The sequence below is a fragment of the Scophthalmus maximus genome, chromosome 9 (assembly GCF_022379125.1).
Source record: "Scophthalmus maximus strain ysfricsl-2021 chromosome 9, ASM2237912v1, whole genome shotgun sequence".
Classification (NCBI taxonomy): Eukaryota; Metazoa; Chordata; class Actinopteri; order Pleuronectiformes; family Scophthalmidae; genus Scophthalmus; species Scophthalmus maximus.
This window is the reverse complement of record NC_061523.1, coordinates 5,602,506-5,627,977: the sequence shown is the minus strand read 5'-3', so window position 1 is coordinate 5,627,977 and position 25,472 is coordinate 5,602,506. Positions and strand designations below refer to the sequence as shown.

The following is a 25,472-nucleotide window of genomic DNA, read 5'->3' as shown; positions in this document are numbered from 1 at the left end:
CCACATCAACTTTTTGTTTGCAATTTATTGCTTATATAAATGCTCTCTAAACAATTTTTGGTAAAAATAAAATCTATCAATAATAATCATAAATAAAATCATCACAATTACTTTTACATGACATTATATTGCACAATTATAAGCCTTAACAAGAATCACAAAACACAATTGTTGTTGCTCAGGTTGTGTGTAGGAGGAATGTTCAGAGGTCCATCGGCCATGACACCGGTTGCCTTCAGAGGGCAACAGAAAAATCGGAACTTCAGCAGTCTTTGTCTGCTGCATTTAATAACGGTCTGTAGGTTATCAGCTCAGGAAACTGGTAATCAAAAAATCAAGTTGTTTTACTTTCACACATTGTTCTGCCTAGTCATTTTAGAACATCAAAATTGAAACAGGACCAAAAGATGTTATTTGTTGCAGTACAGATCTGTTTTTTCAGTGCTATTAAAATAAGATTGAAATCTGCAGATTAGACATGATGTCAAAAGACTTTTTGTTCTCGTGTAAATGTGGGATTTCTGGTGCAAATGTGACCTGTCACGTTAGACTGGTGTCTAAATAGGAGGAAGTCAGACTCCATGTGGTTATGTCCGTTTAGACGGACACATTTCGATCTGCACCACAACAAAGTCCAACATCAGCCCATTATCGTTCCTGCCGTCAGCCAAGCTTTTCATCGCTTCACAGCAAAGTTCTTCGGACAGGATCAGCATGTGTCTCGGCTCTCGGCTCTCGGCTCTGTCTAACACTGCTGCTTTCTGTCTGAGCTCTAACCGAAAGCCCGTCTGTGTCCCTGTATAGCGTGGCAGTTTGTGATTGGTCAGCTACAGAAAGGGCAAGATGAACCAGCTTCATCTTGCCTTAGCTTCAGATGTTGTCCACCTCTGCGCTGAGTTCAGGAGACAGTTCCTTGAGTAACATTTCCATCAAAACCTAACAGAGACAGGAGAAATATAATTTGTAATAATGCTGTGTGGTGAACTCTATGAAATATGTATTTATGAAAAGGACAATGTTTGAGATTGTAATTGTTCTTACATAGAGAAGATGTTTGTTGGCACTTCCCTCCTGCAGGGCGTTAAAGATCTTAATGATTCCATAGCGGGCGTTCTGCTGGCCAACTAAATTTGTAAGTGCCTCTGACAGAAAAGGTCAAATAAAGAAAAGAGGTCACAACACCTGCAGTTCACTGTTTTTAATTTTAAGTGGTAAATGGATTGCTCGTGTTTGTGATTTTTATACATGTTCATACCTGGGATATTGTCAAGTAGTTTCTGTTGAGCCCGTTCCTTAGTGTCACTGCGTTCAGAGTCAGTTCGGACCCTGACATGTGGCGCCAGCTTCCCGTTGGGCCAGAAGGTATCCCTGAACACACTGATGTAACACACCAACATCTGTTCACAGAAGATCCAGTTCACCGTGTCTCGAATCTGTCTGAAATAAAGCACAGGAAATATTAGTCCCATAACCGATCTCACAAAAATATATGGCGAATGTTTATATAGCTGCCTTATCTAGTGCAATAGAACAAGCCAGCTGGAGATCACTTCCACATTCATCACTGTAATAAGAACTAACTAGTTCGACAGAAACCAGCTTTTGTCAGCAGCAATACACAAAAACCACAGAGCAGGATTTCCGCGAAAAGTTGAAGGATGGGAAATAGGCCAAGAAAGAACCCATTCATCTGGACAAAGGGGCAGATCCAAGATTTAACAATTCATGGATCTTGATGAAACAGCAATATAACAGCAGGAAGATTCCTGGTCCGAATCCAGGGTCGAACAAAAACAAACCAGGGCCTTTCTGTGTGCAGTTTGCATGTTCTCCCCGTGTATATAAAGATGGATGGATGAATAAAACGTAACTTACTTGTTGATGGTTCGTCCAAATGTCACCTGGACTAGTGCAATTAGAGTCTTCCTCACCCACTTAAACACTGAGCACACAGACGAATCCGCTCAGTTAGATTTCATGACGTTGCTCCGAAAATTATATTAACAATATGTAAATTGCGTATGATTAAATGACAACAGCGCGCCACTCACTTCCTCTGAGTTCAAAGATCTCCCCGATGAGCATGAAGCAGGGTTCAGCCAACGCGTCTCTCCTCCCGTCGCCCTCGTCGCCATAGTCAGACAAATCACTGTCATCCTCGGCCTCCTCCTAACAATGACACACGGCACACAAATGAGGACACAAAAAGCGCCTTGGATGCCCAGACTGTCGACAGTGTGCTGTAGCTTCAGCAGTCACGCAGGAGGTTGTACCTCAGTATGGGAGAAGAAGTCTCCAGGCAGCTTCTCCAGGAAGGAGGCCAGAGAGAAAGACGATTTCTTCTGGATTGACATCACCTGTAATCAGTGAGCAAGATATTGTCACTGTACTATAAAAAATATCAAGTCATAGCAACACTCCTCTGACCTCCTCTGAACAAAAACAACCTGCAGGAAATATATTTGTGTATATTCACAATATGTACACGCAATAAAACATTATGAATGTTTAATATATGGTGTGAGCCTACTACTACCACTTACTTCTCAATCATTACGTTCATATGTTCATAATTTCATCTTTAAGTAACAATAAAACAGTTCAGAAAGGTGCATCTGCTGATCCAGTGCATTGGAAAAGAGTTTGCAAGGGAACACATATTTAAATCTGAATCTATTATCAGGTACTGACTTAAAGCAGCATAATAGATATGAAATATGAGACCACACATCATAATTTCCCTTAGCTGCTGCTTTATATGCAGCTATTTTTAATTATTTGTTCTACCTGAAGTTTTTTTTTTAAATTCTCACTGCTAAAACTGACCGGAAGCTTATTAATGCAGTCAGCACTATAATAAACATTTGGAAAAATCAAGTATAAAAAAAAGAAGTAGATATGAGAATATGACCACAAATCTCTTACAGGGGCTTTGAGGAGGAAGCAAAAAGTTTTATACATATTAGTTTTTCTGACATTATGACTATATTATTTTAGTTGCTGCCTTATGTGAAAGCATGTTTAACTGGTTACCTTGAGATACTCTGGAGACGGGCTAAGGAACGCATAGAGAGCCTCCGACTGGCACAATCGCTCATCGGTCAGCAGACGCTACAAAGACACAAACACACAAGCAGATGTGTAGCTGTAGTTACAAACCAGAAGGAGGCAGTGTGAGCTTTGAACTGGGTGGTGCTCTTCAAGGGGTATGTGGAAAGTTTGTGAAACAGTTCAACTTAACATAATTTTAAAATGAGGCAAACTGAGGCAGGTGTGACACCTGAACACTTTGAGTAATGTGCTGAGTTTGGCTCATAGCAACATATGGTTGACACAATAAATTCAAAACAAGTTAAAAAGATAGCTTAAAGTAATGAATAGATTGTGGAAGAAAGAAAACAGTCATGGATGAATGGTTGAAACATTCAGCTTCTGCTGCCACTCTAAGTGGTAGTATAGTAATTGTACAAACGTAGGCTTGGCAAAACCAAACTAAATATCAGCAGTTCCATTATATGAAGAAGAAGAAAAAGATCCTGGGACTTCCATTTCGTTAATAAAATGAAAGCAGTGTAAAGTAGAAAGTGTTCAAATAACATCCAGATTAAAATCTGAACACTCGAGGAATGTGATGTGGCGTGGATGAAGGGGTATTCAAGTTCATCTGATAGGACAGTGGCGGTTAATCAAACAATGGTTGTGGGTTTTGTGTGTGTAAAGAGAAGCACTTAAAATACTGATCTGGTGCGAGCTAAAATACAACGTAGAGTGAAAGAGGCACTAAAAAGCCAAGTAATCCTCTCGTCAGTTTGGCAGCACACGAGTTAACCATCACATCCTGTAGCTTCACAGTACATGCGATTCGTTAAGATGTTTACCTGGAGAAAGGCATTGAGCTGGGTTCTGCTCTTGTCTAGAAACTTCTGGTCAATGGATTTGAAGGGAAGTTTACTCAGGGAAGGTAACTGGAGTTTCTTCAATGATGGAAAACACTGAGGAACAGAGACAGATGGACAGTTCAAAATGTCACTTTACAATAGTGAGAGGCACACTACAACACTGCTTTAACACTACCTTCACTTTAGTTTTGTGCAGACAGACTATACAGTACATTTACTTACTCCAACACTGTTGTTGCAATCAGATTAATGTAAACAAGTTTGTGGCGATACAATGATTTCATCAAAGATAGGAACTAGAAATGCTTTAAATGAGCACCAAGGTCTGCTATCTGCAAAAAAATCCAATTTAAAATCCAAAGAGACTGTGAGCAGTGTTTCTGCAGCAATGCAACACTTTGTAATTTTGTCTACTTGTGGTAATGCAGAGTAAGCATAAAGTATAAGGCATAAAGTGTTGAGCGTCTGCAGATGTTTAGAAAGAAAACATTTCCATTACATGTGCAGGTTTTGGGTGTTGTGTGTACCTCAGTGAGTTTGCGGTGCAGCATCTGGAATTCAGTGAGTTTCCTCAGGACACTCCAGCGACTGTTGGCCGCCTCCTCTCCTTCTACCAGGCTAACACACACACTGTAACAGGCTACAGTCTCGCCACCTTCCTCTGTAGCCTGAAACACACACATGTCTGAGTGATCAGATCTACTGACAACAACCATAAATACATACCAATCCATTTCCTGCCACATCAAGTGTAACATCATTAAGGTACGGTGGAATTCAATTTACATGTATTTGTTTGTCCATTTCTTTTTCACAATACTGGCTGATGCAGTGTACTTAAACTGTGATTTTACATCATATGTTACTTTAATGTTTTAACCAACTTCTGATGTTCATTTTGCATGATCCATGTGAAGCACTCGATGCATGCAAATTCCACGTGTCTTCCTTTAGGGAAGTTGATTATTTGTTTCACAGTTGAGTATGAGGTTTTAGAGGGCTAGGTTAAGCAAAGTGCATCCTGGAAAATGCATCATTAATATTTTATTTTCCGAGTAAGGAAAAGATTGTATCAGATTACTATCGGATCGGTATCGGCAGATACAAAACGTTGGAGGATCGGTATTGGATCGGACACAAAAAAAGGGGTATCGTCCCATCCCTAATATATATGCACACATTGTGCAGTAGATTTTTTTCATGACAGTCACAAAATGGACACTATTGCTATTTTCAAATACCTCAGGATACCACCGTCCAGCCCTATTTCACTACACAATAATGTAGTGAGTCAGTTCAGTTGTGTGTCTGCACTTGTCAGTTTACTTAGCTCAGCACTAACACACTTATGCTGGGGCCGTGAAATCACGTTTAGTCAGCAAGTCACATGATGGTGGGAAAATGAACTACCTCAGCAGTGACCCACCAGTGGGCGTCACACTCATTTTACTATCTCAGATGCATGGCAGTCGATTTGCTTTCACATCCTGATATTATCCATAGACAAGACTGCAGTTTGTTTGTATCGTTGTGTGTGGACTGGAGCCACACAATGCTTTGCTGTAATTACGGTGTCAATAAATGCGTCACTCTACACTTCCACATCCTAAATTTTTGTATGTATTGTGAGCTCCGACTGATCCTCCTGAAAGCATTTTCATGCCAAGTGGAAAAGAAAGGTCATCCGAGTCCTAATCCGCCACTGGAAATGAGCTCAGTTTGTTACGGCAAGCAAATTACTTCAGCATTGGTATAATGAGTCATCTACTCTTTTCTTGTGATGAATAAAGTCAATTGTCACCTCAGCAGTAGTGATAGTAGCCCTCCAGTGCCCCAGATTTTCACACCACCAGTCTGTCCTGGTGATGTGTTGCTGAAGTTCACCGTGCTCTCTCTCCATGGCTCCGATCTCCTCCTTTAGTTTGCTCAATATCTGCAAACACACACAAGAGCAGCAGCAAATCATAGTTTAATGAAAAGATGGATATTAGGATGAGTGAAAATGATAAGTGGCTTTCAAATCCAATTATACTTTTAAACCTCTTTTTTGTGTTGATGATTCTTTCATGTTCATGATTCAAAAACACAGTCTACTACAGCAGGTTAAACGTTTTTTAAACAAATCAGAAGCTATAATAAAAAATGTAATACAAGGTTTTGTCACATTTTCCCTCAACAACTGAGGTAACATCTTGACACTGCAGACAAAATGAGGACATCGTGTAAGAAGGGTGTGGATGTGCAAATCCACCAATTTCGATATTGTGTTTGTGCGTTTGATGCCACAGACTGTGAACTTTTGGCGTGGATTCTACCTTTTTGTCTGGCTTTGGTGCATTCTGGATAGAGCCCAAGGCCTGGCGCTTGTACTCCAGTTTGTCGTACAGTTGACGGAGTTTAGTAGCAGCATAGCTGGCCTGCTCATTGATTGCTTTGCTGCCTTCATCACACACGTCCTCTCCCCCATCGAGACCCTGGCTCTACACACAGTGCAATACAGATAAACACTTAGAAAGACAATAAAGACGGCATTGTAAATATATTTCAACACAAATAAATGAAGACTGTTCACAAGTGGGTACATGCTGTGCAATGTGTCAGTGTTTCTGACCACTTCATCCTTTTCCTCTGTGCTACACTGCGATTGGGTGTGCTGCTCGTCTCGTCTGATCAGCCTATCGTAGAGGTCAGAAACCAGGAAGGATGGGTAATAGCGTTCTCTCATCGTCTCAGTGACCTAGAGGATGTACGAGAGAAACGGAACAGGAATGGTTTATCGCCAGTGTGGAGCATCTCGACTCTGTGAAACATATGTTAGTTGCAGCTGTGATAAGGAAAGCTCACTTTTCTTGTTGACATTTCTGTCATCCACAATAACTAGACATGGTTACAGTTACCTAGTATCAACGGCAGCCGTTACCTGTTCCTGTAGTCTGACAAAGACTTGTGTTCCTCTGTTCCCCACCAGACTCTGTTGGATCTCCTTGAGCAGAAACTTTTCCACTGGAATCTCTTTGCTCTCCACAAAGAACTTCTGATAGATCTCCCCAACGATTTGGGGAACCTCATTCTGTCAATCACATGAACAATTTACCATTTACTTATGGACATTTTCCACTGATGTCACAGTGGAGAAAAATCCACTTAACATTTCACTGGCAATACTGCGAATGCGAATGACAACTGCTGTCACAATGTGTGTTCAAAAAATTAACAACGCCAACATTTTACATTTTTGCGTGATAACAACAGCCAGGCCTAGCATAGGTACAGCACACTACCTCTGTAGTAGAAAAAAATATGTCTCTCCTTACTATATGACTTTCTTCTCATCATGTATAATAGTCAACAACTCTAGGATGTGTGTATGACTCACCTTGTTGGCAGTTTTCAAAGTTTCCACCAGTTCCCAGAAGCTAATCAGAGCTCTTTTATCAACACGCTCCATGTAAACTCTGAAATGCTCCCTGTAACCTGGATTACACAAGATGTCATCAAACTGGAGAATCTGAACGTGGGGGGAGAGAGAAAAAGACAAATCATAAACTAAGTGGCAAAACAACAAAAGTCATGTTACCATGACCACACCCATGCATCACAATCCACATTTCAAGAGTCTTACTTTCTGACTTTGAGGCTCGTCGTTGTCTTCAGTCCCTCCCTCCTCCGTATTTTCATAGTTTGGTCCGCCGAGGAGGCGGATCCGTTTCTCACATTGTTTCTTAGCAACAGTCAGCTGATTGATATAACGTTTCATATCTCTGGTCCTCAGCAGGTCGGCCTTCATGGCTGCAGACTCTTTACCTTTTCGCTCTAAGAGACAGGGAAGCGTCAGTAAACGCCAAGACAGTTTGAACCAGCTTCGGTCACACAGTAAGACGCAGTAACGCAATCACCTGGCGTGGAGCCACTGAACCACCAGGAGAAAGTTGTGAGACATTGCTAACCTTGTGTTGGACACAGGAACTTTCAGTCGAGCACACAAAGCGAAGTTCACTATGTGATGTTGATTTTTACATTTGGGAATATCCTTGTCATTCCAAAATAGACTTGGTTTCAATGTAAAAATGATTATACTTACTGGATATTACACATGGATTCTAATTCTTACCAGGATTAATAACATTTATATTTTGAGGACAAAAGTCATGCATTTTATTTTATTTTATTTCTCTGTAGCTGTCAGTCTACTGTCAGAATAAACCACAACAATACATTAACGCATAACTTGAAGTGAACAAAATAACTACAGAATTTTATAAAACTGATACGCAATACAGTGAGCAAAAAAATGGTGAAGCATAAATTAAATTATCTCAGGTCACTGTGTGTTTATAAGCAAGTTAGTGGCAAGGTCGTTCCTTTGGTTGGTCAAACACTTTCGTCCATACTAAATATCTCAACAATAACTAGATGGATTTCCACATAATTATCTTCAGCTCTTGGTCTTTAGGCTAATTTGACACCAGGGTAAAACTCGGTGCCTAAAGGCTGCATCGACAAAGCTCAAATGTCACATGAGCGCTGATCACCCAGCTCTCTACAAGAGCTGTTGCAGCAAACCAGAAAAAACTAGTCAAAGTTTTGATTCTTCCTTACAGGGTGAGTCAACAGCAGATCAGCTGGCTGTTTAGCTGCAGTGGATTTTATTATTTCAGAGTGAAATGTAGTGTTGCTGTACCTTTCTGCTTCTTGAGCTGAGGCAGGCTGCTGATGGTGGTGGCATGAATAATCTCTACCACTATCTGATACCTACAACGTGGACACAGGAGAGAAAAACACATAATTCATTGTGATCAATTCATAAAGTCAGACATGGGTCCTCTTGGATTAATAAAGTGAATACTATTGAAGTAAACAACATAAAAAACTGTGATAAATAATTAAGTATTTGCTCAAGAGTAGAAAATCTGAGCCTATGTTATCAGTCAAATACATCCGCAACTGAGCTGATAGTTCTCAAACTAACAAGATGATATAACACTATGATGTCTAGCTTGCATTTAGATTTACCGTCTGCTCCCATGGTAACCCTGCAGCAGCAGTAGCACTGTCTACTGTCTAACATGTTTGTCTATATATACACATAGTATGGTTCATTTGAGGTATGTCCATATGTAGAGGCTTAGTCTCAGTTGAATGGTGCAGTGCAGGTGTGTACATGTCTTGCCTGAGTTGTTTGAGGAAATTGACATCAGCAGAAGTTGATATCAGTTTGACGAAATCTTCGTAGGAGGCAGCGTAGGTGTAGGCTTTCTTCTGCTGCTCAGCCTGCTGCTCCCTCTGCTCCAGCTGAGACAGCAGCATCCGGTTGATGGAGTCTGGATCACTGAGGACTTCTACCAAAGGCTTCAACACTGGAGCACGCAGACACACGGCAGCGCACACACAGAGATAACAAAAGGTATTTTTGTAAATCGAGTCACTAAGCACTGGCATGTGATTAAGTTATGACATTAAAAAAACACCAATAGAAAAAGAGTAAACACACAAGGTAGCACCATGGAGTATGGGTTACACACAAACATCAGTATATCAGATGTGTAACACAATGTACAGACAGACAGTAATTCATTAAAAAGCATTTAATCATCTAATCTATGAATGTGAAAAGAAATTCTGCAGGCTACTGAAGGCATGCTGATGCAAACGGGGCAATATTTCTGATGCAGACAGTTGTGGAACCACAGACTCTGGTGTAGAGGATTGAAAGATGAAGGACTTATTGTAATAGTAATTCCCAGATAGTGGATCCATCTTTATAGTTAAGTAACTGGACAGTTAATCAAGAAAAAAAGAAAACAACACGTTTTCTCTTAACAACCAGATGATACACGATATTGGGTTCACGAGAAGGAGACGTTATTTTCACACTCTTTTTAAGAAAACTTCCATGACGAAATATATGACTGGAATAGCCACAAAATGCAAAACAATGCGGGTGCATTTTGAAATGTTTTAATAAATTAACTTGTAATGAATGTTATTGTCACTTCAGTTCTACTTTCTGAGTATAAATCATCAGATGCAGTAGAAGACAGAACAATATACAAGCACAGGAAAAGCTTTTGCCACAAACTCAGGTGACCTAATAACTGCATGAACTATGCGTGAGCTTATAACTTCTAATTGAAGTGAATCCCAGATTTTCCACTGCGGTGAATTGCCTCATATCAGCTGCAATGAAAATGCCAATGTCTCGTTATTGCCGTGGCTCTGGCGCTTGACTGTGGAAGTTGAGGTGTTGAGCATTGTCCGGCCTTTCAACGTTTTATTCACAGGCGCAGTTGATTTCAGTGGAGAGCTGTGGTTGTTCTGTAAGTGTCTTTGCATAGTGCTCTCGTCAGCTGCAGTGTGTGGCGACATTTTCTTTCAGTGGCTTACATGTTGTCTGCGTCTTGTCTGTCCCTCTGTTTTGACGTTTACCATTTCCACCGGGGGCCCAACATGCTGCCACACAAGCGATTTAAACTTGGCGGGGGCATCTTCTACGCTTTCAGAGACCAACATCATTCTGGCTGCAGCTGGATACTAGTCCATGAGATAGCTTTTCACCTCCACAAGAAATATCGTCACGCTTTAGTATCGCAAGATCTCGTGGCATGCCCCTGGAAAATGGCTCGGCATGGCGTAAACCGACAACGTGATCTTTGTTATTAGTTGCACCTCTGCTCCTACTGCTCACTTACTCTGTACTTATCTACAAAAAAAAGAGGTTTCTTTATGTGGCATATATCAATGCTGGCTATGAACTTTGTTGTTACAAACACCTGGAGACCGCAGGCCTTATGATGTTGTTGGCCATTACATCAGTCATTGTCGCCAATTAAATGGTAACAACAGGCGAAAGCAAACAAAAGCCTCGCCTGTGTGTAAGCAAACACTATATCCGGACCTTATACACACAGGGAATACAGCCATTTATTTACTACACCAGTGCTTTTCCTCTGCTCAAATGTCTGCCATGAAACTGTTCCACTAATATTCTCATAGATTTCAATCGAGTCCATCAGATCATTAATTTACCACTCATGCCAGTACGGCAGCAGCAAAACACTCTGTGTGGTGTAAAGCAGTTATCCACCATCACTTAGAGCAGCACGGGAGAGAAGGGCGTTAATGGCATCATCATGTCCTGCACTGTGGAACCGTTTTAAATGCTTAGCACACAATCTAAGTACCTTTAGTAGTGATGACTTCTGTGAGGCAGCAGCGTAGTGTGTGCGACTTGGCGTCCTTTTGTGGCAGCAGACACAGCAGCAGGATTCTGGCCACGCAGCGGAGGAAGGCCAACTCTGAGTCGGGACTGACCAAGCAGGGATGGAGAGGAAACGGCCGGGCACACTCCTCCGGTCTGAACGCACATGAGAATGACACAGATTCAAAAAACAAGACGGAAACAGACAAGAAAGCGAGTTTTAAAAAGTTATTCTGGCCGAGCCAGATGTCAGATCATATTATGAAATGGAACTATTGTTATTTCTACTTCAGCTGTGTTGCAGTTCACTGTCTTTGCTTCTTCAACCGAGTGACTGAGCAAGACGCGCTTCTGCTGCTGCTGCTGCTGCAGCATTGTTCCTAAACTATAGGAGGCGAGGGAGGCCAGACATCTCTGTAGTTTGATCAAATCATAAGTCTCGGTTGACTCGCCGAGGTAATGAAAGCAGATGATGTGTGAATCACCGCTGTGTCTGCCTGCTCTGGATCTGGCAGATGCTGCTGCCGGGAGACAAAGGAAGCGAATGTGGAGGATTCCGATTACACGCTGCACTGAACTGCTGTAGTTTCACCCCGGTCTGCAAACGTAAGATTAAGTTGCTGGTTATGGACACTGGTGGGAAGGGAAATCTTGTCAGTGGCAAATTAGAGCTGAAAAATCGTTTTCTGTAAAACACCTGTAAGTTACAAAAGTCCTCAAAGGTCATAGTCAAACCTTATGACACTAAGAAGACATTATTTTACTGTCTTTCTTTATCTAGGGGTGAAGAATACTTGGGAAAACAAAGGTGATGCAGCTTTAAAATATTTTCTTTTAACACCCATGTGTGTCTGTGTGTCTGTGTGTGTGTGTTTGTGTGTGCGCGTGCGTTTGTGTACCTTGCAGATGCAGCCTTGAGGTCAGTGAAGTGTGTATGTAGGATACGGATGCTGTCATAACACACCACATTGACAAGGTCTATGTCAGCAAGCCTTGATCGCAGCTGCCCGATCATCTGCCACCAGTCCTCCGACAGCATGGAGTACAATTGTCCCTCGTCGCGACTCAAAGGGATGTACCACGACAGGATGTAGTCTCTGTAGGTGTAGTCAAACACTGGAGAGAGAGAGACACATATAAATATATATAGTTGGTCAAAAGATGCACAGCAAATCTAAACAAAAAACCAAACCTTTTCCTGCATTTCACATTTGTAACTATAAGCCTGGCGTAGTCAGACCAATACTCAAATACGTTTTAGTCTGGGACCTCTCAGTTCACATTGAGCGATGCGAAAATGTCAACAGACTAGAGCAGAGCGGAGATGTCACATGAGGATGATTCCACAATGTCTGTGAACAAGTGTTGCCATTTTTGATGGGAGTAATTAAAAAATATCGGGTACTTTTTTGTCAAACGCTCGTTCGTTAGCGGCAGCTACGGTTGTTTACAAAAGTCGCACAAAACCCGGCCCATTATCAGATAATTGGTTGTGATTTGACTGGCAAGTTTTCTGCCAAAGGGAAATCACTTTCCAATGGAAGGGATCAAGATCGTATTCTGGCAGAGCAAATTTAAATGAGCTCCCAGAATTTGTCTGGGTACCAGTGCTATGTAACTGTAGTGATTGTGTTCTGGGCTCTGAGCACTTCCAAAGCGTGAGGGACCTGCGTGTGAACATCTCCTATGTAGATGCACACAGAACACTGCTGCTCTGCTAACATGCTGCTAAAACACTGAGCCCTGACAGCGTAGACATGGTGTTAACAGACAGCTGCAACAGAGACAGATTTTCAGAAAACCCAACACTCCTTTCCGTTATTTTCTGCGTCCTTTAAAGATGCAGAAAATATCAGCACTATTTTACAGAGGGTTTTCTTTTTGGTAAACTTTGTTTTTGTCCACCAACAAGGGGCTGCCGATCAATAACAGATTTAAAGCTTTCTTACAAGAGGAGCCGTCCCAGCTCTGTTTTATAGAGAATGTTTGAATCTCCAAGGCCCCCTTAACTACACAGTACACCCAGATTTCATTTCTCCAAAACCCATGTGAGCACTGGTGGCAACATTTGACAAAGGGAGGAAGTTTTATCCATCCATCCATTTTCTATTCTATCGATCTATAATCATGTATTCGTGTTTGAATTGAAGCCAAGATACACGACGTACAGGTCGTCAGCCATAAAGACAGACACCCGACAAACAGCCTCCCTCACATCCAGACCTAGAGCACAGGCAATTCAGAGTCATTAACTCAACTGATTTCATCGGAGTGTGGGAGGAAATGAGAGGCCCTGCACTAGGCCCACAGGAATACATGCACGTCTCATGCAGAACACACTCCACACAGAAAGGCCACAGATGGGTGGTGGATTCATACCTCAGACTATCTAGCTGTGAGTCAACACAGTGCTAAGTTTCTGATCGCACAGAAACACAATCTGAGGGTAGGGATCATTTCGAGAGCACAAGAGATGAGGACCGATTTGAGATATTTGAAAAACACAATTGTGCTACACAAAACTATCTGTTGAAATCATCTGTCTAATGTTTAGTCTTTTCTTGCAAAATATGGCAGCTGTATCTCTTTGAGTTACAAAAAAATGATGAATGCAACACTCTGGCACGTACTGCTCCAATACAATGTGTGGTCATTAGTGCACTACTTCATGTTAGAAAAGTTGCACGGATTAATCACACGCCGCGAACCCGGTTCTTCGGTGTGGGAGTCTGACGCACTAACCACTAGGCCAAAAGCACAGCGTTGCACCGCCACCCGCTAGCACGTCTCTTAAGGTGTCGACCAGTGATGTTTACAAACTGCGTTCACGGTGTTTTGTGGTGAGGTCCGCACCATTTTTAGTTATCGATTTGCAGCGCCTGGGCTGCGCAGAAAACCCAGTTTTTTTTCCCGCGCGCACAGAACTGACAGCTAACAGACGGTGAGGAAATATTCGTTGATTTTTACAAAAGGTGTATTGCTTTAGAATCGCTTACTGCCCCTTTAATGACAATAAGACTAAGATAACAATGATCGGACTAATGGGGAGCTTAGGTCCTACACTCGAAATCCTAGAAGTGAGCACCAACACAAAGCCGATACTGAAATCATCAAAATAATTGACGCAGCAGGGCTCGACTGTGAACCTGAAAATGTCACCATGAGCTCATGTCACACTACGACCAAAGGACCTTTTCTAAAAGACACACGGGAGCATGTGTGCAAAAACACACCCTGCGCGCAAATCTGCAGCCATCTGTTACTTGGCAGCCAGACGTGCCGTTCTACTGACGGTGTGTGTGTGTGTGAGAGAGAGAGAGAGAGAGAGAGAGAGAGACTGTTGTAATCCACTACGGGTGGAGAGGGATCAGTGGCAGGTCATGGTGAGGGCCAGAGTTAGATCTCCAGCAGAAAAATTGAAGTTGATCTTTTTTTTCATCAATGTCAGCGACATTTTACTCTCAGGTTTGAAAATTAAGGATCTAATAATGTTACAAACAAAACAGTTGAGAAACTCGCTGCCTAACAGCGAAATGGATGCTGATTTCTAAGGGATGTGACAACTTTATTTAACTTAATTCATTTTTAAAGTGGTGTAAACATTATTTTCCAAATTGTACACTGAGTTAACTGAGATTTTGCACACCTGTCACTTTGGCCTCACCACTGTCAAATATGTTATGCATAACTGTCATTTACACTTGTATTAACTCGACAAAGACAAGAATTGCAGTGTGGAATAAATGATTATAGTGGTAGTGAAAAATATGGTGATGTTAACGATATTCTGACCTGCTGATGAATCGTTGTGATTGCACACAACAAGCGCAACTGAAAGTACAAGTCATGCTGCCACCTGCATCATATTTGAAATGACAGTGCACCAAATTGCAACATTATGATATTTGAAAACAAAATTTTAAGCTCAACCCATAATATGTTTACATTTCAGACACTACATTAAATGGCAGCAAGGAACAACTGTGAACTAGACAGCTCTTGTATTGATACAGACATCGGGTGGTCATAAAACACTACGGTGATCCATTACCTTCCTTAAGAGCTTTGTCCACATTGTGGGACACCACCACCCGCCTGCTCTGGCTCAACTCGGGAATCGGAACCAAAAAACGACCCTGAAAAAAACCAAAACAATAGTTCATTTCAAACAGGAAACCAGGATATATTGGAGAACAACAGGGAGGGAAGGGAGGGAAGATCGAGAGCGGTGTAAAATACCGCCACACAAGGCTGTCCAAATCTCTCACAGCTCACACAACGCATCGACCAATGCAAGCGCACGGGACGACACCTCCTCCACCCCTCGACATCGATAAGTCGAGTGACTGATGGACTGGGTAAGACACAGTGGCTGATGTTTGGGTAAGACACCGGCCGCCAGTTGCAGGGACACAATCACTTTCCTTGCAGAATAAATCACCATAAGTGTGTGTATGCGCGTGTGTGTGTGTGTGTGTGTGTGTGTATACGCATCCATCAGATTGACCCTGCCTCGTTTATTATAGCACAACACAGTGAGGGTCTTGGGACGGGGGGGGGGGGGGGGGGGGGGGGGGGGGGGGGGGGGGGGGGGGGGGGGGGGACGGGGGGGGGGGGGGGGGGGGGGGGCAGGTAGAGCAGATGAGAGGGGGGAGGGGGAAAACTTTGACAGTGAAAAAGATGGGGATGAGTGAGAGAGAGAGAGAGAGAGAGAGAGAGAGAGAGAGAGAGAGAGAGAGAGAGAGAGGGAGAGATGAGAAAAATGAAAAACTATCAAACGTGAACTGTGCTCAACAGTGTCTGACATTAACCATGTGGCACCAGGGGCAGCGGGTGGAGAGGTGTGTGTGTGTGTGTGTGTGTGTGTGTGTGTGTGTGTGTGTTACCAGCTGTGTGAGTGACAGTGGGTTTGAACCGGGAGACGACCAGTGTCCTACCATGAGCCTGTCGAAGAACTCCAGCCATGCGGCCGACGGCCTCGCGCTTCTGTCGAAGCGGCTGACTTTGAGGGGGCTCTGGCGGACGAGCAGGACGAAGCCCCCCGCCAGGAAGCACAGCAGGGCGAAGGACACGTAGATGAAGAGCTTCAGGAAGAAGGAGGTGAGGGTCAGGCCCCCGCAGGCCAGCTGGAACACTACCGCCGCCACCACGCCCAGGCAGAACGCCGGGACGAACCGGAAAGAGGAGGCGCAGGCGGCAGACATGGGCCCCTCTTCTCCCGCGGCACCGCTACTCCCTGCAGCCTGCGGCGCAGTGGTGGTCGACGGGGTGGGCATGCTGCGACCCCACCATCCATATATGGGCCACTGCCGGTCGGGCTGGAAAGTCGCCGCGCTCGTGCGTGTGCCGAGTCGCGCGGACCGTGCGCGCTCGTGTGCGCCCCCGCGACCGCTACACGGTCTCCAAGGAGAGGCATGCCAGCGCCGACATCTCCTCGCCGACCCGCGCCGCTGTGTCCCCCCGCGCTCCTCCTAGCATCGGCCCGCCCGGCGGCCGCAGGCGCGCTGCGCCGACGGCTCGGTCATCCACACCACGGTGCTCCGCGGCAACAGAGCGCGGGGTTTGCGGGCTTGTCCTCGGAGTCGGCGACAGGACGCTGACGGAGAGGGAGAGAGAGAGAGAGAGAGAGAGAGAGAGAGAGAGAGAGAGAGAGACGGGGTGATGGGGTGAGCAACAGCCACCGTCACCTTGGAGACAAAAAGGTAGCTTAGTGACTGTTGCTAACCGACTGTGCTAGCAGGAGGCTAAACGAGGGAGACAAGTTACCGTTAAGCTAAAACAAAAACAAAAATTAAAAAACATAAAACACGATTAAAAGTCAGGAAACAATGTCGAACTGCTGCACGCGTTGACCAAGAGTTGAGCTAACGACAGCTAGCTTACTAGCTCCGCTTGCTCGCTATCGATATCAACACCAGCTAACGTTAGCTTACATACCTGTTGTTAAAAGAAAGGTGTGCGGAGGCAACACGGCATCGCCGCTCTCCCTCCGTGTAAAAGAATGTAGAGGAGGTTTAACACAGTGGCGATTTGAAAGACGAAAAAAAATGTGCCACAAATGCAGCGACAGAATATGTCCGCGACAAAAATCCCCGACAGATATAAACAAGCAACTGTTATTCTCCCCGAGCTCCAGCTGACTGCCAATCTGTCTGAACGTGAAGGGGCGTCCGCCAATCAGCGCCGGTGTTCCCCTGCGGACAGTGCGCCTGTTTTAACTACTGAGACGGTCCGAGTGAAGGATAGGGCGGGTGGGGTTGTTTGCTTTGAGCGTGTTTGTGAACGCAGTGGGGCGAAACGCCGCACGACGGGGCGGCTACAGTTAGTAATCGAGCACATGAGCAGACAAAGGCTCATGCCTCGATGTTCCCTACAGACAGTGGATTCAATTACTGCCTCTGACACAGAAATATTTGCCTTTTTTTGGAGATACAGAGTAGAAATATATGCTTATGTTTTAACAAATCAGACTGTCTGTGGAGATTCTCATTCATCCCCTTGTGGATACAAATCATATTTCAACCCTGCCCACCTCAGGTAATTTCACACAGATTACTCTGGACATCAACTGGATCATATTGAGTGTTATCCCGATGTCTTTTTTGTAGATAACTAAAGTAAAAAGACGTTGTTTCATAGGCTTATTGTTATGTTTGGAATAACTGACAAATAAATTAGATTCTACTCCCAATCCCAGTAGATCATGTCCAATAAAATGTATTATTATTATTATTATAAAGGTAACTAAAGTGCAAATTCAAGAGAATAATAAACCATTTTCAAAGCAAACGAATGGCAGCAGGCTGCTTTTCATCAATGGATGTGGCAGTTACAGTATACTGTCGATTTCTCATCTGTCATTTTGGGCCATGGACCTGCGTGGATTTGCCACAACATGCAAATATTTCCTTCCTACACAACTGGGAGATATATATATATATATAAATAGATAAAAATCCCCATATCCTTATTGTGACAACTGAGGACTTGTGTCATTATAGCCACTTGCCAAGTCTTATTTACATTAAAACCTGATTGGCCTGGATGTGGCAAGTAGAGCACATACTGTACCTCCGCCAAGTCGCACCAAATTACACACACACACTCTTAGATATCGTTCCCCTTGATCCATGGATTATTCCCAGGGAAATTGATCAAAATGTCCACACACAATAAGAATCTGGATGTGCCCTGTTGCCCAGATCTTTGACAAACTTTAGCGTGTTCTTTCTTCACCATTCCTTCCACCAAATTTCGTGAAAAAAATCTGTCTTGTGGTTTTCGCATAATCCAACTGAAAATCCAACATACAATCAAACAAACAGACAGGGGTGAAAATAAAACCTCCTTGGCGGAGGCAACAAACAAGATCAACAATTCAAAATATGTGGGAAATGAGACTCTCAGTTTTACACTCTATTGTTCTATGATAATTAAAACTGTGGATGGTATAGTGAGGTCTGTATCTAGCAGATGTATAACCCTTTTAAGTTATCAAAAATGATTTTACCATAATGATTTCAGAAGTAATAAATGAAGTGTGGTTGATCAATTCTCTGTCTCACGTTCTGACAGAGGTCTGATTTCAAATGTCCCCTGTCTGTGTTAGAACTTGAAATGAGTCGTTATAACAGATAGAAGGAGAGTTTTCTGCTATTAACCCTGACATTTAACGTTGTTATTGAAAGAGTGGACTTTACTGTCCACATTGCCATAACCAATACTGTGGTTATGGCATTGTAACCAATTAAGACATTAATGTTAATATAGTTTAGTGGTTAAAAGAAAGTGAATCATGTACATAATGCACTGAATGCAAGTTCACAAGATGAGAAGTTAATAGTAACCTGTAAGAGTCTGATGAAGTAGAGAGTATAATAAAGGAATATTTTATTTCCGTTGTTCATGATACATAGACAATTTAATGCATGTTCATCTTTTTAACATCTGGGCAAATGAGCAGTGCTGAGCTCAGCTCAGTCCATGCTATTGATAAAACGGTTGAAATGCTGCTTTTATTATATAGAACTTTTGTTTTTGTGTGACGTGATTATGACTGATTTCACCTTTTCAGTCTGATGGTTCTCTCTCTGTGTCTCTCTGACACATACACACAAACATAGGATTTCCCTTTTTGCTGCGTGTGCATGCGACTTCCCATTGCAACATTCTCGTCTCAAACAGTCAGACAGTTTCACAAGTCCTGATGACGCAAAGCAACCTATTACACATATATGTTGCTATGTAAGCTGCCTAAAGTTTCCACTATAATGTTAAAATACCTAGTTTCATTCACCACTTCAGACGTATATGGACGATTGAATCGTTGGTTCATCTTGGCTTCATTTACTGACTGTCTGACAACGGGTCAGTGTGGGATTGAGAGGATGATAAAAGTTATAGACTTGTATGTATATACAGATGGCCAAAACATCTTGATGGCCCCCTGGTGGCTGGCTGCAGTATAGGTCATAAACCCCGCCTCTACCGTGTTAGCAGATGGGACATGGATGGTTTCTGTCATTTTAGGAAGTTCTTATCAAGCTGTTTCTGATAAGTGTGGTTTTAAGTAGTTATTTGATGCTAAAGAAATGGGGTGAAGTGTCATGGTTGACTGCTGAGACTGACCCAGTAGGGATTGTGGAGGCTCCAGTTCAAGGATATTTTGGCTTCGTTTCTGTACAAAGGTAGGGAAGTGGAGACGCATCATCCATCTTTATTTACAGTCTATTGGTTTTAGTGTGTTTTTAAATGTAAATGTGACTGTAATCGGCTTGACAAATTGTTTGTGCCCCACAACAAAGATTTGATATCCGCTCGTGTCCGCTCTAGGACGGTGGACCGCGATTGACAGCGTTGGGGTCGTCGGCGGGGTCAATTTTGAAGTCGGTGGGTCGCAACTTCATGACGCTGGACTTCAGGGAATACCACCAGCCTCTCCAAGTGTACCACACCACACCGTTGTCCGTCACTGCGCTGTAGTGACCGCTGGGGTAGTATAGGCCATTCAGATTGGCTGAGTGACACCTTGACAGAGAAAAGAAGAGGAAATAAAGTTTTGTGATGAACGGCTGTGTGTCACTTGCGGTCCATGTTTGCATCTATGTGCACTCCGGTGGGAGGGCTACGCTGTCCAACCGTAAAAAAAACGTACTTGTTGAACCACCAGCCTCCCTCGTCTTCCTGGGCGCAGTTTCCCTTGTAGTTGTCATTGTCCCGGTCGTAGGTGCTGAACTTCATGCCCTGGTGACTGGCCCACTCTGACACACCGACCTGAAAACTTCCAGACAGAGCATCGCCGGCTGTCCCCGCGTAGGCTCCGAACGCGAGTCGGTAGTGATCCTGCAGAGAGAGACGTGTGAGAGGAGTCGGTCAACTTGCATGAGCTATATAGAATGAAAGGAAAAGTTCACCATTTGTGCAAGGTTCATCCTCTTGCACAATTTAAGATGAGAGTTCAATAGCCTTCTCATGAAATACATTTCAAGAAGTACTTTCAGTATAAAAATCTAGGACTTTTTATATATTTAAAAAATAAATAAGAACCTGTTCATTACTGATCTTTAGGCATAGCCAGTCGGGCTGTTTCTCCTTCTCTTCCTTTATGCTAAGCTAAGCCGGTTTTAGTTTCATATTTAGTGCAGAGACAGTAGTGAATGTAAACCTATGAAAATGATCATTAGGTCCATCAAGTTATTTACGATACATCAGTTACTTCACTCAGCGTGATCAAATATTTGTATTTTCACTCAAATAAATAAAACTATTCAGTCTAGTACGTCGGCACCTTTTCGTCGGCCACTCTGAAGTTCTTGTACTCGGCGTAGCGCTGGCCGCCCTCAAAGTCTTCCAGGTGAATCCTCAGAGAATAATTTCCTGAAACAGACAGATCAATAAAGGTTTTCTGAAATATCTGCCTCCAACGAGAAAGGATAAGTAACATTAGTTTCCTATGAAGCAGTTTTATATACAAATGTATCTCTATATATATATACATACATATATATATATATAGATATAGATATCTACTGTATATATATAGTGACTTGAAGAACTTAAGTCGAACATTGACTTGGCTTTACAGCTGCCAAATGCTCCACTATGTTTAACTTTGTCTGTTGTTGTTGTGTACTGAGCATGTGGTACACAGCAGGTTTATCAGAGGGTTTTTTTTTGTTTTTTTTTTACAAAAACAACCTCCTGCTGCAGATGAAAATCGAATCAGAGAGGGTGTCGCGGAAACCAAAACAACGCGCTCCAAGGTCACCGTGACCGATGTCTGCGAGCGCCACCCTTCGTATTACACAGAGTCATTTCATCCACTGTTAATGTCAGAGAACGCACTAATGTTTTTGACTAAGTGGTGTTGACCTTGTGCAGTGATGTGATGCAGGTTGTCATTTCCGAGCCAAAACTCTCCCGACTCTGCATTCATGTCTCCAAAACCATCTTTATACTCCACCCATGACCTGATAGACAGATAGATAGATAGATAGATAGATAGATGGATAGATAGATAGATAGATAGATAGATGGATGGATGGATGGATGGATGGATGATGGATGGATGGATGGATGGATGGATGGATGGATGGATAGATAGATAGATAGATAGATAGATAGATAGATGGATGGATGGATGGATGGATGGATGGATGGATGATAGATAGATAGATAGATAGATAGATAGATAGATAGATAGATAGATAGATAAATGGATGGATGGATGGATGGATGGATAGATAGATAGATAGATAGATAGATAGATAGATAGATAGATAGATGGATGGATGGATGGATGGATGGATAGATAGATAGATAGATAGTATTGCTTTTCACATGATTTCATCATTTTACACTAAAATTGGACTTAGTCTCACCTGTTAAATGTCTCTGTTCCATTGACCCGTCTCTGTATGACGGTCCAACCACCTCCTTCACTCATATCACAGTAGACTCTGCTGCTTTTGATTCTGTAGAAACCACTGGATTTGAAGCCAGACGTGAAGAGCTGGGAGCAGTCTGACACACACACACACACACACACACACACACACACAGACAGACACACACACGCTCTGTATTCGGCACATTTATCATAATTTTCAACCTAGTTCTCCAGTTTTCCCAGACCTGAGGCCGAGGCCCCGGCTGACCTGTGTACTCCCTGTCCTGGCTCTGGTTCACTCTTGCTTGGTTCGTGTCGGCCGGTTGGTCCCAATATTGTAATCTCTGTAGGAGCAGTTCTTGTCTCTGAAGCTGGCCCTTCAGAAGCCTCTCGTGTTCCCGCAGACCAGCCACCTCCACACTGCAAATGTCTGAAGCCTACACACACACACACACACACACACAAGCAATTTATACTGCTTCATTTGTGAGCATCTTCTGCACCTTATTCTGAAATAAATAATGCATACAATGAAACTCAATCATGTAGGGATAATTTTAAAAAAAACAAAGATGTCCGCGTGAAGACAGCAGTATTTGCTTTAAAGCCCCAGTGTGTCATTTTTTTACTTTTCTGGCGGCATCTGGTGGTAAAGTTGCAAACCACAACCAACTGAGCATCCGACAGGAGGGATCATCCTTATGGTTCCATTTCCGGTTTCCCACAGCGCTGGAAATTCAACAAGGAATGCGACGTATTCTGGACCGTTTTCTGCAACCGTATTTAATGCTGCGTTCCATTATACATCGTAACTCGGACCCCGGAAGTCGGGGTGGTGATTTTTTTCCAACCTCCTGAGTCACATTGGAACCGGAACGCAGCACAACACGACGCAGCAAACATGGAGACTTACACGGAGGTCGGGTCCCCCTAATGTTACTATATTTAACTCATTCAAAGTTGACAAAAAAACAGGTTGCAGGTGATTATACATATATGCAAACACAATTATGGACAATATGTTCAATTTCTGTGAAGACTTTCATCTAAATATTACACACTGTAGCTTTAATTTCTTACACTGTTATTAGGTCTTTAAAATATTGGCACTGGAAATGTGGAAAATTTGAATATACAGCCCGTTTCATCATTATATACTGTCAGTCAGCAAGACATTATCAAAATTGATACACTATTTCAAAGATTATTATTCTTACGCCTAAGCCACAGTTTCATGTTCGTGACATTAACTTGACAACTAGCAAACCTTGGCATTAATCTAACCTTAAACTCAACTTCTGACTTTAAAAGAATAGTTTGACATTTCTGGGAATACACGTTTCTGCTCTCTTGCAAATAGCTAGAAGAAAAGCTCGATAACGCTCACACGGGCCAAGAATCCGTTCCATTTTGGCACAGATCTGGACAAAAGGGTGGATCCACAAAATGTTTTTAGCACTTTCTCAATCAGCTACTTTAACATTGTAAGATAGGGCGGGGTTTTTTCCAACATTTTCACTATTTTCCCAGGGAATAATGGATGGATCTTGTTGGGCATATGCCCTTCTAGTTCCATATTTAACATACAGATATGAGAGTGGTAGTACAAGTCTTCATTTCGACCAATCTATGGTCAAACCAGGGGGATCAGGCTTCTTCAAAAGAAACTTAAACATGGACATTTAATGATGTAGACAGAAACAAATCGAGTCACTCTTGCTGGAATTAGTCCTGCAACTTCGGACAGATTTTAAAGTAAATTAATGGATTCCTTTACCTCCATCTCCCTGTACCTAAATATACTTATACATACATGAGACCTACTTAAATTCATCAAGTCGACACATGTGAATATGTTAAAACTAAGATTAAGGTAGACAATAAATTTGGATTCCAACATGTGAAGAGAAGTGAAGACATACACACAACAATATTGACCTGAGATAACGAAAAAAGTGAATTCTCAGATTCATGGATTAGAATTACAATATTTCAGACTTCAGTTCTTTGCACAGTACTTACGCAGAGCGACTGGGAGCAAGCCGTGATGACCATCAGTCCCGTGAGCAGCTGCAGTGGGCCTCTCATCCTCGCTTCTCTTGTGACAACCGCACAAAAAACCAAAAGGCCAGAAGTCAAGGAAAAAGACTTCTCGCTTTCACAGTTGCGCTTAATATGTTTGAATTTTTTTGCCCAGCAGCACGTTACATGTTTTTCCTCCCAACACCTGGAGCGAAGACGAAGCCGTGGCCAAGGAGAACCAGAAACGAATCAAAATACCTGATTCTCCACCGTCATAAAATATCTGAAATATGCAGGGAGGGCCTAGAACAGAGGCACACTCGCCAGGCACACTGGCTGCACTTGTGGTATTATGTACTTTTTCTGTCCTATATTTAATAGAACGCAATAGAAGATGCAAAGATACACAAAGAACCTCGAGTGAATAATGTGGCTGTTATTGATTATCCGAAATGGAGAGGGCACAAGTGTTGCGTCGAGGAAAGGAGGCCAGTTTTTTCAGTAGCAATGTGGAACGTGGTTTTTTCTTTCGATGGTGAAACTGCAGGTTTCGTATGATGAGCAGTGTTGGGCAAGTTACTCAGGAAGGGTAATACGTTACTTATTACTTATTACTCTTTCAAAAATAACCCAACTCATTACTTGGTTTTAAAAGTAATTAGTTACGTTACTCGTTATATTACTGTATTACTTTTGCGGGTTCTGCATATTCAGTCATAAGAGCAGCAAGGCGTATCTGATGGTTTTACAGATCATAAAACGTTGCATATCACCCGAGCTGATGTTGTGTCCGGCTTCTTGTTCTGTTATTTCTGCCCTGGCATGTGAAGCGAGGTCCTAATGCTCAGAAGTGAAACAGGGATCGCATGTCATTAGCGGAAGCTTCTCAAACCTCTCATCTACGATGTACCCAGTGACGAGCTTCCTCCAGATCTCTGTCATCCTCTACCCTTCGTTTAGTGTACGCGTCATCATATAGTAATGAGTAATGCAGCGTGACCTGGATCAGTAACTGTAATATAATTACTATTTCGGAAAATTGTAATCCCTTACAGTGCTAGTTACTGGGAAAAGTAATTATATTACAGTAATATATGACTTAGTGATTAGTTACTGCCCAACACTGGTGATGAGGAAGCAAAAATGCCAATTTATCAAAAAATTGAATTAACAAAATACGAAAATGTCTCTTGATGAATAAAAAACGTGTCAATTCAATGATGTCAGGAGAACATCATTGAATTGAACTACCCAAGAATCAAACAGCAAATCCTGCCAGGGTGTGGGTTGTATATTTAAAATCTACATGTGGATCAGATCTACATATATGATCCTCTGCCACACCCACAATAGAGAATCAGCTAGCTGCTGCATTACGACGAGGATGGGATTCGAACCCACGCGTGCAGAGCACAATGGATTAGCAGTCCATCGCCTTAACCACTCGGCCACCTCGTCCTGTGGA

General features: G+C 42.7%; 2 protein-coding genes and 1 non-coding gene across 4 annotated transcripts; all 3 read right to left on the bottom strand.

Annotated features, from left to right (window-relative positions):
• Positions 1 to 7: 7 nt before the first annotated feature.
• On the bottom strand, positions 8 to 17,255 carry snx25 (sorting nexin 25). Of its 2 annotated transcripts, none has more exons than XM_035649548.2 (22): positions 17,035 to 17,255; positions 16,035 to 16,784; positions 15,149 to 15,233; positions 11,997 to 12,213; positions 11,081 to 11,253; positions 9,070 to 9,256; positions 8,581 to 8,651; positions 7,522 to 7,712; positions 7,276 to 7,407; positions 6,820 to 6,969; positions 6,511 to 6,636; positions 6,215 to 6,379; positions 5,701 to 5,832; positions 4,427 to 4,567; positions 3,879 to 3,992; positions 3,034 to 3,111; positions 2,274 to 2,357; positions 2,052 to 2,169; positions 1,876 to 1,942; positions 1,256 to 1,437; positions 1,042 to 1,142; positions 8 to 936 (listed from the first exon to the last, which is right to left on the bottom strand). In XM_035649548.2, exons 2-22 carry the CDS (start codon positions 16,371 to 16,373, stop codon positions 871 to 873), a joined length of 2,919 nt encoding a protein of 972 aa, XP_035505441.1. In that variant the 5' UTR covers positions 16,374 to 16,784; positions 17,035 to 17,255; the 3' UTR covers positions 8 to 870. The 2 variants fall into 2 exon arrangements, with proteins under 2 accessions (XP_035505441.1, XP_035505442.1); XM_035649549.2 differs by having other exon boundaries at positions 16,035 to 16,693.
• Positions 17,256 to 18,970: 1,715 nt separating this feature from the next.
• Positions 18,971 to 24,389, bottom strand: fgl1 (fibrinogen-like 1). The gene is made up of 7 exons (XM_035650829.2): positions 24,008 to 24,389; positions 22,254 to 22,422; positions 21,978 to 22,119; positions 21,469 to 21,566; positions 20,885 to 20,973; positions 20,252 to 20,439; positions 18,971 to 20,124 (listed from the first exon to the last, which is right to left on the bottom strand). Exons 1-7 carry the CDS (start codon positions 24,071 to 24,073, stop codon positions 19,926 to 19,928), a joined length of 951 nt encoding a protein of 316 aa, XP_035506722.2. The 5' UTR covers positions 24,074 to 24,389; the 3' UTR covers positions 18,971 to 19,925.
• Positions 24,390 to 25,383: 994 nt separating this feature from the next.
• trnas-gcu lies at positions 25,384 to 25,465 on the bottom strand. The gene has a single exon. It is a non-coding gene; the product is annotated as a tRNA-Ser (tRNA).
• Between the last annotated feature and the right edge of the window lie 7 nt (positions 25,466 to 25,472).

What these genes read in the sequence shown, in the direction of transcription:
- fgl1 (XM_035650829.2), bottom strand. Translation starts at nt 24,073, where the DNA reads ATGAGAGGCCCACTGCAGCTGCTCACGGGACTGATGGTCATCACGGCT. An exon ending in CTTGCTCCCAGTCGCTCTGC is followed by an intron (nt 22,423 to 24,007) that starts GTAAGTACTGTG and finishes GTGTGTGTGTAG; the next exon opens with GCTTCAGACATTTGCAGTGT. An exon ending in GGAGGCTGGTGGTTCAACAA is followed by an intron (nt 20,125 to 20,251) that starts GTACGTTTTTTT and finishes TTCTCTGTCAAG; the next exon opens with GTGTCACTCAGCCAATCTGA.
- snx25 (XM_035649548.2), bottom strand. Translation starts at nt 16,373, where the DNA reads ATGCCCACCCCGTCGACCACCACTGCGCCGCAGGCTGCAGGGAGTAGC. An exon ending in GGACAAAGCTCTTAAGGAAG is followed by an intron (nt 12,214 to 15,148) that starts GTAATGGATCAC and finishes CTCTCTCTCCAG; the next exon opens with TGTTTGACTACACCTACAGA. An exon ending in GATCTTTGAACTCAGAGGAA is followed by an intron (nt 1,943 to 2,051) that starts GTGAGTGGCGCG and finishes CTGTGTGCTCAG; the next exon opens with TGTTTAAGTGGGTGAGGAAG.